Raw genomic sequence first — 19233 nt, 5'->3', positions numbered from 1 at the left:
CTCTTTCTGACAGCCCAGCTGTTAAAATGTAAAATCTAAAATTTGACAAAATTAGCCAACCTTAATGTGATTAATTAACCTGCTGAAAACGATCATCCTCCTTTATTTCACCCATACACTTATATATATAAACCCACTTTGGCTATGCTTGCACACTCAAAACATAGTTCTTTTTGAAACATTTTGAAATCCACTGCTTGGAAGGACCCATTTATTTAAACAATAAATTCAAAGAATGAAAGCATTTTAGACAATATAAGGGATCAGGGTTAGTTGTGACACAGTCAATATTTCCTTATAAATGTAGCCTATTATTAAACATTTCTGATTAGATACATACACTACAAATATTATTATTATTATTTTTCGGTGGCCTATGCTCCTGATGGGGCCACAGGCTAAATATTAAGAAGACATGCACAACATTCATTACTAAAACTATTTACAGACTTTTTAGCTAAATTCTAACAGTAAGTAGGCTATGAAACATATTGGCTATAACACATCATGAAACAGTAACATTTTAAAAACCTTTGTTTTGTCCAACAACAACAAAAATGTCATTAATAAAACTGTGTAAATGTAAAACATTTAAAACACGAGTAACACATTGCACCAACCTTTATTAAGTTCACTTGTTTGTCCAAAAGCTCCCACATGAAAGAATACTATAGTATAAAAGCACTCTAGTAAATACTATAGTGTTTTTGGAACCATACTATAGTAAAGATACTACAGTAAATTGTAGTATATTATAGTATTTACTACACTTTGTTAATTTATACTACAGAATGCTGTAGTATTAACTATAGTCAATTGTTAAACTATAGTAAATACTACTACAGTATTATACTGTATTATATTTACTATAGTATGGTTAAAAAACACTATAGTACTAGGCCTATTTACTAGAGTAATTTTACTATAATATACTATAGTATTTTTTCATGTACGGTGATATTTGAATTTTAGTTTTGGAGGACAGAATTCACAAAGATATTCTGGTTTAAGAGGGATCTCGGGTTTTCTACAAAGGACTATGTGTTTGACACGAGTTGAACCCACTGCTGTGATAACAATTCTAAGGCTATTCTATCCTCACCATATGAGGGAGCTGTTGTACATAGACACTAGTAAGGATGCCAACCTTTACTAATAGCATGCTAACTATACAAAACAATTACAGCTATATTAATGTAACAACGTAATAATATAAATTAATAACTGGGGTAAACTGAACAGAGAGTAGAGTTAAATATCTAAATAATACTGCTTCAATTTTACTAATTTATTTTAATCTTTATTTACAGGGGAAAGGACCAGCTTAGACTAGCATGAATGCTGGTTACAGCTGCTTTGTTGCAAATCCTGAAAAAAATGCTTGTCAACCAGCATGGTCTTTTTGGTGAAGTCGGTTGGCCTCTTACTGTAGTTAAAAAGTATTTTGGGTGGTCACCAGTAAACCAGCATCCAAACAACCTACATGCTGCTAGTAACCAGCAGTGCTTGGTGACTAGATCATCATGACATGTTTTCTGCAAAACCCACTTGGAAGAGTGAGGTACAGGGCGGCAGAACATCATCAGTATGTCTTTGACAAATTACATCACATTTAAATAGGCTATTAGATCCATGTATCTTATTATGCTGATGTGAAGCCTGCCATTAGTGTTAACTTGTCAAAAAAGCAGTGGAGGATTCCTCAAATGTCTTGATAATGAGGTTTTGTCAGATTTAGCTCACTTCTGGGGACATTGTTGTCCTCAAACTATGTACACACAAAGAGAAAAAGAAAGAGATTTTAGATTCAAAGCAGTTATCTAAGTTCAGAATAAGGCGGGACAAACTGGAAGTCCCGCTCTTTTTTTAGTTTGAAGGAGTGGCTTAAAAAACTTCCCTTACTACTGTAGATGCCGCCACCACATTTTTGTCTTTCAAGCTTTCTCTCCCTATCCCTCCATCTGTCTGTGACATACTCAAGAACCATCTGGGAGTATCAAACCGTCATTTTTCTCCATTAGAAGAACTATTTGTTGTCTACATTACAGAGACTGTTGTCAAGTGTCAAAAAGGTAAGGAGGCTATAATATCTCTCAAATATTCTCTCAACAGTATATTAGCCCAAAATAACAGCTGTCAAACTATTTCTTTATATAGAGTCACTAGTTAATAATTCATCTGTTTCTTGATGAATTGTTAGCACCATTCATGAGATCTCCTCTCAGCTACATCAGAAGGAAGTAGGGAAACCTACGCCATGTGGCACATGGCAGCTATAGCCGAAAGCAGCAATATTTAATGGCAGAACAATCACACAATTGTCTGTAGGTTCACATGGATCTTTGCTTACACTGTCTTCATTTGATCATAGGAGAATCATATTAATGTATGTATTTCTCACATACTTGCCATTGTAGAGATGACTATGTGTATATCTAGACTCTATTAAAAAATATTATATTAAAATAATGAATATTTCTTAATGGCATGCATATTTGATATGGATTGTGAATTGGGATATACATCACTAAGCATTTTCTACCTCAAACTCAAACACAATCTTCAGATTACAGTTACGTGTGTTGTGTACAGGATGTGGAGTGAACTAAGATTGAAGTGATGAATGGAATTATGTTGAGTATTATACAGTGCACCACATTTCCATTGTGCACTCATTTCTGTAATGGAGATTTCATTTCTCACATACATTCACAGCTTCAAAAGGCATTTTACTGGTTTAAAATGCGTCATACCTCTAGCATTTCTGAAATTTTAGGCAAGTCTTAGGCAAGTTACTAAAATACAATAGATGACATTTCCTCTCAGATAAAAAGTACAGACTATTAGACGTTATAATGTAGTGTTTTGACTCCTGTGTAAAGCTTTATTTTACCCACAAGGCACTGCTACAGTAGCATTCTGTGAGTGAGGGCCACATGTATATACATGAGTCATATAAGCTAGTTCCTGTTTGACGCTTGGTCTTTGTGTGAGAACATCCTGTTTGATGATGATAACCATACAACATTTTTAATATCAATCTCTTTATTACCTAAAAGTAAACACTAGTGACCAAATGGCCACATGTCTGCAAACACTGGCATAACACCTTTAGTAGTGAGTGAGTGAGTGAGAGAAATACTGTCTTTCATACTCTGCCTTTTTCTTTAATATTGCTTAAAAATGTATGCTTTTACAGTCCTTATAGAAATTGAAAATACATGAAGTGTGCTATTAAATACATGTGCTATTTTTATGATTGGCATGCAACTCATTGTGACTATGCATATTTTCACTATGCATACTTTGATAAGTATGATTGGATTCCTGCCAAACCAACTCAATCTCATGGCAATCCATAGCTGTTTTATGTTTTGGCAAATTGGTTGCTAATTTGTATAAATTAATACAATCTCATTGGTACATTTTCGTACAATCTGCTTACACCCCGGTGATGGGTATGTTTAGGGTGGACCTTCATGCTTAGTTTTTATTACATATATATACACACATTATATATATATATATATATATATATATATATATATATATATATATATATATATATATATATATATATATATATATATATATATATATATATATATATATATATATATATATATATATATATATATACATACACACACACACACACACACACACACACACACACACACACACACACACACACACAGAGTCAAAATTTATTTAGACGCCTTCAACATTTTCTCACATTATCAGTTTATTTGCTATAGTTTAGAAAATGGTAATAAAACATGACAAGAACTTAGAGTTAAACTGTGTCAGAACAAATTAATCTTGATAAAGTCAGATAACTTTGATAGAAAGGTATGTAATGGATTACAATCAACCAGCAAAACATGCTCAGATGGTCAAAGTGTCTGAATAATTTTGGTCTCTAATTTTACTGGTAGTCCACTGTATGAAGAATATTTGGGTATAATATGTCACAATTTACTTTATTTTGCTATCCTCACTTACATAAATGAACTATAGTGTCCTGCAACCACTAGTAAAAAAACTAATGTTGGTTTGACTGTATATATATATATATATATATATATTTTACATGCATACATAAATTATACACAGTGTATATATACAGTATCTATGGTTTATAATTGTCATCAGTCAGTCAAATATTTTGCCCAAGAACTTGGTAGATAGACTATTATATAATAAAAACTAATGAATAAAATCAATTTACTGTATGTTCAGAAATATTCGCTTATGTGACTATTGCAGGCAATTTAAATACTTTGTCAGCAAATAGTGAGGTGTTTTAACTTTCAGAACATTTAAAACATATAAAAATAAATAAATAGCAAACAAAGTTTATGGGGATGTCCCTGTCCTATTGAGTGGGGATTTACAGAAAGATTTGACTACTTTTTTGTTTTCATTTTTCATTTTTCATTTTCATTTCATAATATGTTAACAGCCAGTTCAGGAGATTATGAATAACTTATAAACTGTATTATTAAAATAAGTAAAAATTCACACACTTTCTTTATAGTATGACTTAATGAATCAGGAAAATATGTATAAAACATATAAAATCAATTGTCACACGACAGGGTCTATAAAACAGAATGTGGTAAACTATCAAAGGGGATGTGAAATGTTATATGGACAAAATCATAAAAGAAGTGTTTGAATTAATGCAATGACTAATAGTGTTGTTCTTGGTCTTGCAAGGAGGTAACCTTAAAAAAGCCATGATCTCCTAATCTCATTACTTATGAAAACACACACACACACACACACACACACACACACACACACACACACACACACACACACACACACACACGGTTGAGTTTTTATATTTTATAGGGACTTTCCATTGACATAATGATTTTTATGCTGTACAAACTGTATTCTCACCCAATAAACACAAACCCCACATAAAACATTATGAAGATTTACATTTTCAAAAAACAAGAGACAAAAAAATGACAATTTAGTAATATTTATAAGTTGTTTTCCTTATGAGGACCAAAAAATGTCCCTACAAGAAAAATAAATGACTATCCTTGTGAGGATATTTGTTCCCCACAATAAAGGGTTTACCAGGACCACACACAAACACACAATGCCCTAATGCTCTTACTTTAAACAAGCACATCATATATTGTACAGAGTGATGGAGGTCTTAAATGTATAGTGTTTTGAATGGGCAAAACATTTAAATAAAGTTCTACCATCAGCCATATGAAACAGGCAAATTTACCACATATGTACAAAACTCTTTACTATTCAGGTTCACTATTTTTAACATGTACAAGAGTGTTAAGAAAGGAGACTCAAGCCAGAGCGTCTTTAAATTTAGACATCCTTCATCCCACCATGCAGGAGTTAATCTCCTGCCCCTCCCCCACACAGGTGAGCTCTGTGCATGTACTCACTCAAGCGGGACAGCTTCACTAAGGCAACACAGAAACAAATTAATGAATGAAGACTCTCTGACTTCAGGACACTACATAACTACACTTTTTTGTTGTTGCAAGGTTTCTCTTCTTCTCACAGTGGTGAGTACTTCCTCGACAGCCTATTTCTTTTGGAATAAAAGCGTGTGTTTAAATAAGGGTGTGTAGGGAAGTTGGTTCTGTTTCAATACAGATAAAGTCTTGCATCAGACAAGTGTCATGTGGTCAAGACTTGCCTCACTGGCTTAACTTCCCTTGCTTATTCATTTCAAGCTTTATATCCCACCAATTGTTTATGTTGGCTGTAAGTAGTTTGTAAAGACTATTGCATTAACCTCTTTTCCATAGACATATTTTTCATTATAACCAAACAGTTACAGACATTCGGTGACGGAATGCTGTTGAAGTACACTTCACTTGAACTGTATCTCTTGTTTTCTCGCTCTTACTTTTAACAAGCACATAATATATTGTACAGAGTGATGGTGGTCTTAAATGTATAGTGTTTTGAATGGGCAAATGATTCACAGCTGATATTTTGGACAGTTTGACCACTAAACAATGACCAGCTGTGCTTGCCATGTTTTTGGCCAGGCAGGACTGAAACTAATCAGGGAATTCTGCATCAAAACCTAATAAAGCACTGGATGGATACAGATATTTTGCCTAATAAGGCAAATGCAAGTCTCCGCATATAAATGACAGATTAAGACGTAAGTATTTCCTGACCTACAAGTACTGACGCATTTCCCAAAATATTTCCTTAAGAGTGCAAGCTTACGAAAGGTTACATCATCCATGCTTAAACTGAGTTTACGCTTAAAAGATGCCTTGTGTGATATACACATACAATTCTTGGTATTTATTTATAATCATAATAACATATGCTGCATCATGCCCTTGTGAAAAAGAAGTCTGCTAAATTATATTGAATGTGCACTTTAATGTACTTCAAATCGTAAAAGTATATATATATATAAAAACTGCTTTCAGATAATAAATATTAATTAAATAAAGGCCACTTAAGTGTACTAAGAGATGTTTCTTAACAGTTTAATATTAGAGACCACAAAGTAGGTCATTTGTAGGTTGATATTCATAGTGGCTCTGAGACACTATGAAAACATTGCTCTGTTTATTTAAGACAAAGAGATAGAACCTGGAGGAAGCTATATGTTAGCACAGGACCATCCCAACAAGGCATATCAACATTGGCTCAACCAATAGTATGACCTTGGGGGTGGGGTTATCCATTCCCTTGACCAATGGCGATCAGGGGAGAGTGTACAGGAAACCTGTGTGAAAACAGTCATTAGCTGAATTCGCAATAGCGTTATACTCTGCCTGCCATGCATTTGTATTTATACACAGTTGACCTTTAATAAAACACTTTGGGAAGATCTGAACATAGTGCCCAGGTTGAGAATACTGCTCTAGTATCCTTAACGTGCATGCAATTGCACTCCCACGTATTCAAATGCCTGTGTATTTTAGTTTACAGTAATCAAGCTTTTTCAGAATACTGCGTTCCAGAGATCCAGAATACTGCTCACGACTAACTTATCAGTCTGAATTTTTGATGAAGGTGGAAAATATGCACACAGTTCACAGATTTTACACAGATAGTTTTATATCAAGACTAATCTTTCCAGTAGGCGTCTTTCCAGCAGACAATAATGCTCTGAGGAATGTTTTTACCATTACTTTTCCCCTGCCTCCTCTTCAACTTTGTGTATTTATGTGAAGATTATGCTCCTGTTGCACATTCTCTTACTGATCTCACAGCTTTATATAGCTTTGGGACACTTCCACACCTCACTTTTTCTTTTCTTTTCTTTCTGACGCATTCATGTTTTATAATCCTTTTAGTTCTCAATAAAATGATCATTGACCCCAGAACCTTTTTTCTGTGTTTCAGATTGTGTTTACAGAGCTTGCCCTTACAGACAGTGTTCTAGAAGCCTAAAATGGAGATACAGAAAATGTCCAATGGTCACCATGATCTCAGTCGTGACAAAAGTATGGAGAGCGGGTACGTCCACACCAACACATTCATAAGGAACTATCTTAGAAATTTCCTTCAGAGATGTGCTCCTTTTCTCTACTGAATCATATTATGAATTTCATGTTTTATAAAGTCACTTCATATCTTTTTTTATCCTGTAAACACTGCAGCTTAAAGCAAAGCTTTGTTTGAAAGTATCTATGTATATTAAACTTGTGAAGTGTTTAAGCAGCGGTCTAAACCTTTTAATAGTCTAGCATTTAATCAGACCTCAGATTAATTTTCACTTTCTACATGTTGGATTGCTGTTAATGTTTTCTCATATGATTGTTACATATCTAGCAGTGGTTCTCAACCAGGGGACAGGGGCCCAATAAATAAATATGTATTTATGTATTTCAGGGACCTTGTACATGAATCAACATTCATTAACCCAAATTAGCCTGAAGGCTTTTAATTGGTAGTCCCTTTAAAGATATATTTCTTATTTTAATTCAACCCCTCAACAATATATATCAAATTCTCACTGTCTAGTATTATTTATATGCTATTACAGTTTTAATAAATATTTTAAATTAGCTTTTTATTTTTATTTTTTCAGCTTTCATTTGAATTTTTGTGTAATTTCTAGGAATTTCAAGTGCGTTTTAAAACTATTTTTTAAATAGCTGTAACTTTTTTTTATTTCCATTTAGTTATATTTCTGTTTTAGTTTTATATCTTAAAAAATCCTCTTCATTTCAGTTAACAAAGTTATAATAATTAAAATAAAATATGTTAAAGGTTTTGTTAACAACAACAACAACAACACTGACCTGCTAAAAATTCTAAAAGTAATTCAGTAGCATTTCCTGCATTTTCTCAAAAACTTTCCTGTATAAGACAGATGAAACAGAACTGAGATGTTAAAATGTATCATTGTTACTTTGCATTAAAAAAACCTATATTCCTTTTGCTTATATTACACAGATTTGATGCCCTTGACAACATAACAGAGGGTGAGACATTCCTCCACGATAAAAGCAATGGAAAAATAGAAACTCATTTTACAGATGTGAGTATGCAAATTTCAGATTTTACTTCACAGAAATGTATAAGTCTGGGGGAAACTGATTAGAAGATTGATTAAAACAAACACAGACACCCATACTGCAAATAATGATCTGTAATGTGTATCATTTCAATTAGGGATCATTTCTAATTACTTTATATTTAAATTTGTTTGTGGAGTTACACAGAAAAGTGAAACTACCATTCAAGCCAAAGGAACCTATTCAATTAAACAGGTTCATGACTAATACATCATTCATCTTTTATTCCAGTTTGAGGGAAAGACTTCTTTCGGAATGTCTATTTTCAACCTCAGTAACGCCATTATGGGCAGTGGAATTTTGGGACTGGCTTATGCCATGGCCAACACTGGAATCATCGTTTTTGTGTAAGTCAAATACACTTGCAATAATACATGCACATTTGTGTTGATTTGGGCTATAATACATAATCAAAATAAAGGTTATTAAAGGTGTGATAGCAAAAAAGGAGTTCTACTGTTTCTTTTACGTCATAAACAAAAGATGTGCTGTGAGTAAATGAAGAGCCCTCTAGTCTTTCTGGTACATGTCCAAAGTTACAAAGGTAAACAGAAAATTTCAGGTCTAGAGCGGTGGAATGATGCCTCTCTTTGGCATTTGGCTGCACCTTGTGGTAGACTTCTGTTAGTATGCTGGTATGTGTGTGCTACATATGCGTGCGTGTCTGAGTTCAGCCTAACTGAGCATTAAGGCTTCTTTGTGTCCACCTCCTCTACATTTAACTCTAGGCATATGCAGCCATACTCCAGTGTGCCTCTGTCACGTACACCAGCCTTACAATTACTCAGTCAATACAAAGTCAAATATTTGCATGTTTTGTCGTCCCTCCCCTGCTAAATATTCATTCTTTCATTTTCCCTGCTTCCCTACCACTACCACATTCTTTAATGCCAGTGCTTGGATAAATCAAGTAAAACTAATAAATATATATATAATGATCAGGAAATGATCAGGCTTTATTTGTGTAGGGACCTTTAAAGGGATAGTTCACCCAAATGATATACCAAATGAAAATTACCCCATGATATACTCGCCCTCAAGTCATCCTAGGTGCAGGCTATGGCATTCTTTTTTCAGACGAATACAATCAGAGTTATAGTGAAAAAGCCCTGGCTCTTCCAAGCATTATAATGGCATTGACTTGATGGTTTGTTTTTGACGTCCATAAAAGTGTATCTATCCAGTTTTAAATATGGATATGTTTCTTACACAAACACGCCACTTCGCTTCAGAAGGCCTTTATTAACTCCCTGGAGCCGCGTGGAGCAGTTTTATGATGGATGGATAGATGCACTTTTATATACTTCAAAAACGAACCATCAAGTCAATGTCATTATAAAGCTGGGAAGAGCCAGGACTTTTTCAATATAACTCAAGATTGTATTCGTCTGAAAGAAGAATGTCATATACACCTAGGATGATTTGAGGGTGAGTAAATCATGGGCTAATTTTCATTTTTGGGTGAACTATGCCTTTAACATCACTCTACTGTATGTCTATGAGGTGACACACACATGTACTGTGCTCACAGCTCAGATCTGAGAGGGTTATAAATAGCCTGCTGTAATCAAATCAAAGCCTGTCTGTCCACCCCAATCAGGCTTTTAAAGCAGCTTGTTGTAAAAAAAAAAAAAAAAAACTGTTTGCTATAGCTTTAATCTCAACAGCTTCTCTGCTAAAAGCAAAACACTCCTGCCAATCATAACATTCAGCAATATGCAATTACAGGTTTCTCTGAGAGACACTAAGGGGAAGTGTTAACCATAGACTGTAAAAATATATGGACGTAGTCTGTGACATCACCCATAGGATTCTGAAGAGCAGTTTTGAAGTGTAAAGTCGACCGTTGCAAGCCTGCAGCCAAAACGTCTCGATCGCCCCCAGGTGGTTGGTCCCAGTATAGCTCATAACCCCCGCCCCTCGATGTATTCGAATGGACGCAAGACAAACTAAACAATCAAATTACACTTCAAATATTTTCTTTCTTAAAGATGGCTTCTGGCAGTTATCATCACGCTGATTTCATTTCAAGTGTTTGTTTTTTAAATAAGTTTGGTTTTAGTTAGTTATTTGATGCTATGAAAACGGGGGGGGGGGTGTGACGTCATGATTGACAGCTGAGATTGACAGCTTCTCTGAGTGAAGTTGTCACTGAGGCACTAACTGACTTTTTTCGGGATTGGAGCTTTAGCTTTAATTTCTATATTTCCATAACTGTTTATTTCACACGCACATTTTGTTCTGCATCTGCGAGAGTGTGGGCGGGCTTTTGATATCGCGGCTCTACTTCCTGCTCTCTACTGCGCAGACTCCGGTCCCAAATCTGCGCAAGATGTCATATTCGGACGTTGGCTGCTTCACTTTTCTTCAATGGAATTTAGTGAAGACCATAGACTGTAAAAAGTGAGATGGTGGTCCAGTGGGTTAAACCATGGAACTGATATGCAGAAGGTTGCTGGTTCGATCCCAGCAGTCACCACCAGTGTGTCCTTGAGCAAGGCACTTTACTCCATGTTGCTCCAGGGGGATTGTCCCTGTAATAAGGGTTTTGAATAAAAATGCATAAATATAAATATGAAAAAAATATGGACCAAAACCACAATTTGTAACAGGCTGTAAACATGTTTTTTTTTTCTGCTGTAAAGTTGGGCATTTTAAGTCATTTCCGTATTGGTTTCAAGAGAAACTGGGGGAGGTTGCTGCTTGGTGTTAACTCACAGAAAGCATCCTTTTGCATACCTTTATCACAGAGACTGCGTGTGACTTTGTTTTTGTGGGTTGTACTATGGAGAAAAACACTCCTGAGCTTGTCTAATGCGTCATTAATGAGATTAGAGGTTAGATGACTTGATGTCTGGCGATAATATCACTGATGAAACTGCAGTTTCTCCCTCCTAATAATCGCGATTAAATTAGCGCCTCTGAAAGTCACATAAAAAAAAAAAAACATTAAAATCAAAAGGGCAAGATTTGATATGCCAGGTTATTAAAGGGATGGTTCACCCATAAATCATCATTTCATCACCCTCATGTTGCTCCAAATTCTACGTTCTTTTTATGTCTATACAATGAAAGTCATTTGGGGTTCAATGTTGTTTTGGACCCCAGTGACATTCATTGGATAGGCAAACACATTTTTCAAAATATCTTCTTTTGTGCTCCACAGATGTGTCATATAGTTTTGAAATTACATTAGGGTGAGTAAATGATGACATAAATTCCATTTTTGGGTGAACTATACCTTGAAGTATACAGTATACAACAAGACGTTACTTTTTGCTGTTGTCGTTTATAGCTTCATCATTTGAGTTACTTGTTTTCAGAATCCTGTTGATAAGCATCGCTCTTCTCTCTGCCTACTCCATTCACCTGCTTCTGAAGAGTGCTGAAGTGGTTGGTGAGAAACATCTTCTCTTTTATGTCTATCAGGCAATCCTGATAACATGAAAAAAGCATCTCAACTTTCTGTTATGTTTGTTTGTGTGTTTAGGGATCCGTGCATACGAACAGCTCGGGAACCATGCATTTGGTACACCTGGGAAAATCTTAGCAGCATGCGTTGTAACAATGCACAACATTGGAGGTAAAATTAAATGTCATAAGACATCACAGCTGATCAGTCAAAATCAGTGATAGCAATACGAGTGCTGAATAAAACAATAGCTTCACTACAACACTAATTGTGTTCTTCCTTTGACCCAATAGCAATGTCTACTTACCTGTACATTGTGAAGATAGAGTTACCTCATATTATTGAGGGTCTTATGGATCTGCCAGCTAACTCACAGTGAGTACCAGAACATAGTACTGATGCTGATGTGCTGGATACAGTTGGCTCCAATTGTGAGACCGTGCTAAAAATCACTAATCAAATAATTTGTGACTTTTGAACCCCACTGTATTTCCTTTTCATTTTTTACATGTTTAATTCTCTGTGTACACACTCTGAAATGTCCACTCTCTGACTGCTTTTTATCATCATATTTTCACTTTTTTTTTGCATGACATGTTGTGTAAAACACCTTTGTTCTCTTTGTCAGTGAATGGTTCGTTAATGGGAATTATCTCATCATTATCGTTAGTTTCATGGTCATTCTTCCCCTGGCATTAATGAAACGACTTGGTACGTTCCTACCACTTTCCTCTCGTTCATTCATTTTCAGTTTCTTCCCTTCAGTCATTCCATTTTATTTAATGATAATCATAATCTCAATCAAGCATTTATACATGCACTAAAGCTCTTTGTTATGTGCCTTGAATGAGGCCAGATGTTTTGAATTTGAGTGAATGAGTGATTTAAGGTGGTCACATTTATTGCTGTTTGGTGAAATTTCGTGTGAGGGCGAAAAGATCCCCAGGCAGATAATTTCACTCATTTTAAAAGGTTAGTTCACCCAAAAATGATTCTTTTTGGTCATTAATTACTCATGTTCCAAAACCCATGAGGCCTTCGTTCATCTTCGGAACACTAATTAAGATATTTTTGATGAAATCCGAGAGCTTTCTGAACCATCCATAGGCAGCAACGGAATTCCAACATTCAAGGCCCAGAAAGGTAAGGCATCGTTAAAATAGTGACGAGAATAGGTTGAACCCAGTGTTAATTTAGTTGACGAATAATTTTCGTCATAATTTTCGTCAACGACTTTTTTTCACTGACGAAAACGAGACGATAACTAAATAAAAACGAGTGTTGGATGACAAAAACTATAACGAAAACTTGCTGTCATTTTCGTCAACGAATAAAAACGAGACGAAAATGTTAGGGAGGGACGATTAGGGACGAGATCCAGTCAGAACTGATATCCTGTGTAACAGATGCGCACATTTGATTTGAACGTGCTGATCTAACCGCTGGAAAACACGGCGCTGTTGCGCGTTCTACAGGCTCACGCATCCCCAATACAGTGCTCCAGAGCGGCTCACAATCAATGAATAGCACATGTTTATGCTAGGCAATTGTTTATGAACTAATGCTGATGAATAATGACAATGTTTACTTTACGATGTTTATATAGTAATATGTTTTAGACGGTTGTAACAATGCATATTTTATCTCCTGAACTTGAATGTGCTCCTGGAGCTGCAATAGTAAGGCGCATTTAAAAATAAGAGTCAATGTGTATTTCGAGCTTGTTTATAATTAAAAGTCACGCATAATATATTCGTTTTTGCTTACACAATAAACTGTATTTAATTTAATTCCCATTTAATTCATAGTCACGAGGAAAGACCAGTATTTGACACATATTCAATTAAGTATCAGGGTTATAAAAGTTAACTAAAACCATTAAAAAAATCTTCATTACTTGAAATTAAATAAATGTTTACTGAAATTAAAAAAATTAATAAACAAACTTATTTGAAGCTTTAGCTTAACCTGATATGGCCTACTAACTGAAACAGAAATACAGAGTTATAAAAACTATATATATGTATTTAAAAAACAAACAAAAAAGTGAATTGAGCTCTCTTTCGTGTATTTTAAATGTCAAAAACAAAATGATGTCAAAATGTCAGTGCAAGTGACAGTCGGTTATGTAATGCTTAAATGCTTAATGTATTACAATTTAACTAAACCCAGATTTTAGGAGACTAAATCTACTGTAGAATTAGTCGACTAAAATCTTGATATTTAGTTGACTAAAACTAAAAACAATTCAGGTGACTAAAATATGAATAAAACTAAAAGGCATTTTAGTAAAAAGACTATGACTAAAACTAAATCAAAATTTGCTGTCAAAATTAACACTTGAACCACTGGAGTCACATAGACTATTTTAACTAGTCTTTACTACCTTTCTGGGCCTTGAAAGTTACAATGACGTTGCTGCCTATGTATGGTTTGGAAGATCTTGGATTTCATCAAAAAATATCTTAATTTGTGTTCCGAAGATGAACGAAGGTCTTACGGGTTCGGAATGACATGAGGGTGAGTAATTCATGTCAGAAATTTCATTTTTGGGTGAACTAACCCTTTAAGGTGGCCACGTGAAATCGCCAGAAAGCTGCAAAAGTGACTTCTGCTTGAGCTTGCAGCTGTGCATTTTGTTTAAAATTTGCTAATGTGACCGTGACATTAAAGCTATACATTTAATCAGTACACACCTTGGAAACCAATTGAACCCATGGCCTGAAAAATTATTAAAATTTGTATGAATGTGTACATGCATTTATCATGTATTTAATGTATTTATGCTTTTATTTTAGGGTATCTTGGCTACACCAGTGGCTTCTCCCTTAGCTGCATGGTCTTCTTTCTCATATCTGTAAGTCAACTCTCCATCTACCTACATATAAAAACACCAGCAGGGTTGCCGAAATAGAACTAGCCCAATGGCCGACCAAAAACAATGACCCTATACCAAATTCCAAAACTCAAAATATACCACTCCCATACCTAAAATACATATTATACAGTCACTGTTGTGCGTTATACACAATTTCAACTGTAAAATCAGTATATAGTGGTAATCACTCTAAAGACCTTCCCTCACAAAGCACAGTTTTGCTAACATTTCAATACAAGCATTTCAGGCTGTACAACTTATGCAATATATCAAACCTTTCACTCGCTGAAAAAAATCAACCCACTGCAGCAGTTTAAAAGTAGCCCAATTCTGTGGGAAAACCACAGATATTGCAACCCAGGACACCAGTATACATTAATCATGTCATTGTGACAAATGAATACATGTCTCTCCATTGTCTTATTAGGTCATCTACAAGAAGTTTGTCACGGTGTGTTCTGTAGCACACGGCAATAATGCCACTTTTCTCAATGAAAGCATATACAACTCCACCGCTGACAGGTGTGAAGCTAAATTTATAACCGCCAACCCACAGGTAAGAGATATCAACTGAAAAGCTTATTATTAGGTGTCCTTTTGGCTTCACTTTAAACCCAGTTAATTAACCATTTCCATTCATGTTTTGTTTTTAAAATCACAGACTGCTTTTACCATTCCCATTATGGCGTTTGCTTTTGTGTGTCACCCTGAAGTGTTGCCCATTTACACAGAACTCAAAAAGTAAGACTGTAATATCAGTTTTGTTCATTCACGTTGGCTTTAAAATGGTGGTTTTACATTTATTAATATATTTGCATCTTTGTCTCGTTGTTATTTCAGTCCAAGCAAGAAACGCATGCAAAAGATTGCTAATATCTCTATTTTGGCCATGTTTGTCATGTACCTGTTGACTGCCATCTTTGGCTACCTCACCTTCTATGGTAAGAGGAACTTCACACAAAAAAACACGCCATTTACGAAATACCATATCATCAAGGTACCAACATTTTTTAAAATGTTTTAACAATCGGCATGTATTTTCATATGTTTAGCAACGGTGGAGTCAGAGCTTCTGAAGAACTACAGTATAAAAGACACCCTGATGCTGTGTGTTCGGCTGTCTGTGCTGGTGGCAGTGACACTGACCGTTCCCGTGGTCCTTTTCCCGGTATGTTCATTTTTCTGGTGTTCTTGGCTCATCAGTTATTTCTGGCATATACAGTAATTGTGTTGACAGCGCTTCATTGTCTTTCCCTAGATCCGCCGTGCCGTTTTGCAGATTCTGTTCCCCGATAAGCCTTTCAGCTGGGTGCGTCACATCTCCATCGCCGTGTGCCTCCTCTTTGTCGTCAATCTGCTCGTTATCTTCGTGCCCAACATTCGTGACATCTTCGGCTTCATTGGTGAGTCCGATTTGCACTGTAGAGGATTTTAATGGTCACATTAATATGCAGAATTCAACTGAATACTTTTTTTTTTTTTAGGTGCCACATCTGCTCCCAGCCTCATTTTCATTCTGCCAGGAATATTCTACATTTGCATCATCCCCAAAGAGCAGCAGCCATTGAAATCTCGGCCAAAGATCCAGGTGAGAATCAGACTGAAAGTTAATTCACACTTCCCACAGATCTGTTGCTTCTTTTTTCTCACTTCCATGTATGTTTTCCAGGCGATGGTGTTTGTGACACTGGGTTTCATCTTCATGATTATGAGTGTTACATTCATCTTAGTAGAGTGGGTCAATGGAAAGACGCCAAAGGGTGGCCACTGACAGAGCTGAGAGAGCAGGATTCCAGAGTCTAAGGACCGAATACAGAACACACAGTCCTGAACCTGCAACCTCTGACCTAGGTTCAGTTTCATTTAGCTTCTAATATTAAATCAGATTACTTCTGAATTTCAATAAGTCCAAAATAAAATGGTTTTCAAGGAGGCCATTTACCAACAAAAAAAAACTTGGTAACAGATGTCCTTGACACGTTATAGCCATAATGCTCTAATAGCATTTTTATTGGAATTATTTTTACACGCTGTTATGACTGGCAAATGGAACTTCCTAAATTACACAAAATGGATGGAAAAACTGTGAAACTATTATGAGAATTCACTCATCTTTATTGCCAAAGTTGTAAACATGCAGTTTGAAGTCTACCTCCTACTAAACAGAGCAATTTTACAATGACAGAAAGTTTTTTATTTTATTTTGATCAGTGCATATTTTGGGGTCAAAAAGTCTTTCATTACTGAAAATGCTTTGTTTCTTTCATGACAAATTATATTGCGTACCATTTTAAGTGAAACATTTGTGCAAATGATCCTGAATCTATCTTAAAGGTACACTATGAAGAACATTGTTTTGGTTATGCTTCGGCTCTGCATGACTGTGCGGATGAATATGGTTACCCTACTGCTCATAAAACATTCACTACTAGGCTTAAGAGATACAACCAGTTTAGATGAAGCTAACTGAAGAGGTAACTGTAGCTATACCCAATAATAGACACTGTTGAGAGCTACATATAGCAGTTTATCTGTTCAATAAATTACCTCAGTTCTCGCCATCTCTAAAAAGCCAAGCCAATGTTGATTCTTGTTCTATTACGAGCTGTCACGTTCTCTTTTTTTGCTCTCTCTGTTAGGCGTTTTTTAAAACGGGTGATTCCCGGAGGTTCAAGAGTTTGCCACATTCTCACTCGCTTTGACAACTAACCTATGGCACTCCTACACCCTGTACACTTTAAAGTAGGAACAACTTTTCTCTTTATGGATACGCACAGGCGCGAGACGTATGTACACCATAGTGTATCAGGGTAAGACAAGAACATATTTTGGAAGAATGATTGAAAATGTATTGCCTCATTATTTAAACTGTTCATTTTGAACAAAAAAAGTGACATGTATCTGTAATGTTATCATTTTTTTTTTCGTTTTTTATCCCAAAACTTTCTATTTTTAGATTTGATTTTGAATCCAAGATATTTAATTTGTTCTCAGACCTTTAGACCCCACTGTATGTAAATCTCAGTTAACTTTATTTGTGATGAACGAGAGAATGAAAGATGGAAAGTCTCCATATATATATATATATATATAGCCTATATATATATATATATATATATATATATATATATATATATATATATATATATATATATATATATATATATATATATATATATATATATATATATATATATAACATTATTTAAATAGGAAAAGTGTACAGTTTTGTGATGAATTTCAACCTTATCTTTAAGGACAATTCTTGAGTGTTAGAAGAAGATCCTTCAGTAAATATATTGTGTGTATTGATACATTTTGTCGTTACACCCATCAAACAAATGAAATCGACATTACGAGATGTCTTACAGTACACCAACAGTGTTTAGTGCAGTTTTCTTACTGTCATATAACAACATTTCTTTACTCTGTTTTAGAGAGGTAAATGAATACTAATTATCTTGTAGTATTCAAGAAACAAAAAACACCATTTTGACATTTTTCATGTTGTACCTGTCATTTTATTTGTAGTATAATTGAAAATACTTCTTGAACATCTTGAAAATGAGCATACTTGATTTCTTTGTGGTTTACATGGTGACATGTTATGTTTCAGTGAGAAAAATTCCACTCCATAAATGCTGTTTATCGCTTCATATGAAAGGTCACTACATAATATGGGGCTGTAGAACAGCATTCATTATCCATAAACTTTCTGAAATGTTTCTATGGTTATACTATATCACGCCAATCTCTGTCACTCCTCATCAGTATCTGTGAGTTTATATGGACCAGAACTAAAATTGTTACCTGTTGGACATCACAACAATCATTAATGTCAGTGTGTGCGTGTTTTGTATAGTCTTTTATGTGTACATATTGTGTTATATGTTGAAATGGAAGGAACTTTATATCAGTTATTGTACATCTGTGTCTTGTACCTGAATGCTGAAATCAAATTAGGAAGGAATCAAAAATAAAAATATTTAAATTAAATTAAATTTAGATTAATTCACATTTCCTCATGATTGTTTTTTTTTCTTTCAAAGTGCCTGACAAATGACATGAAAACAATTCAGCATTCTACAGTTAATGTTCAGAAATACATGTATTTATTGTTAAACACATTGCTCTCAGGCTATCTTGAATAAAGTCAACGATTGTTAAATGTTTCAAAGATGACTGGTTTTATTGCATAAAACTATACACTAAAAAAATCAATTATATGTATTTGTATTTAAGCAACAGCACAGGCAACATCACCTAAAGGCCATGTTTTCCTAATATCAGCCATCATTAGAACAGAAAACATTTTACACATGGGGAAAATTGATTGCTTGGTTGAGAATTCATGAAGCTCTGCTACAAAGATTCTACGTTATTCTTGCCCTTAT

At 34.9% G+C, this 19233-nt stretch overlaps 1 protein-coding gene across 3 annotated transcripts; it reads left to right on the top strand.

Moving 5' to 3' along the window:
* Window positions 1–1929: 1929 nt before the first annotated feature.
* On the top strand, window positions 1930–17405 carry slc38a5a (solute carrier family 38 member 5a). 3 transcript variants are annotated; one of them, XM_079826587.1, is made up of 17 exons: window positions 5431–5555; window positions 6048–6166; window positions 7372–7485; window positions 8428–8512; window positions 8781–8896; window positions 11873–11946; window positions 12040–12132; window positions 12255–12336; window positions 12590–12672; window positions 14760–14818; window positions 15267–15395; window positions 15501–15580; window positions 15680–15780; window positions 15892–16007; window positions 16098–16242; window positions 16324–16427; window positions 16509–17405. In XM_079826587.1, exons 3-17 carry the CDS (start codon window positions 7421–7423, stop codon window positions 16608–16610), a joined length of 1434 nt encoding a protein of 477 aa, XP_079682713.1. In that variant the 5' UTR covers window positions 5431–5555; window positions 6048–6166; window positions 7372–7420; the 3' UTR covers window positions 16611–17405. The 3 variants fall into 3 exon arrangements, with proteins under 3 accessions (XP_079682712.1, XP_079682711.1, XP_079682713.1); XM_079826586.1 differs by lacking the exons at window positions 5431–5555; window positions 6048–6166 and adding an exon at window positions 1930–2072 and having other exon boundaries at window positions 16509–16782; XM_079826585.1 differs by lacking the exon at window positions 6048–6166 and having other exon boundaries at window positions 5412–5555.
* Window positions 17406–19233: the final 1828 nt, after the last annotated feature.

The sequence above is a fragment of the Gobio gobio genome, assembly GCF_949357685.1.
Source record: "Gobio gobio genome assembly, chromosome: 10".
NCBI classification, from domain to species: domain Eukaryota; kingdom Metazoa; phylum Chordata; class Actinopteri; order Cypriniformes; family Gobionidae; genus Gobio; species Gobio gobio.
Note: the sequence above shows the minus strand (reverse complement) of the source record. Positions and strands in the feature narration are given on the sequence as shown.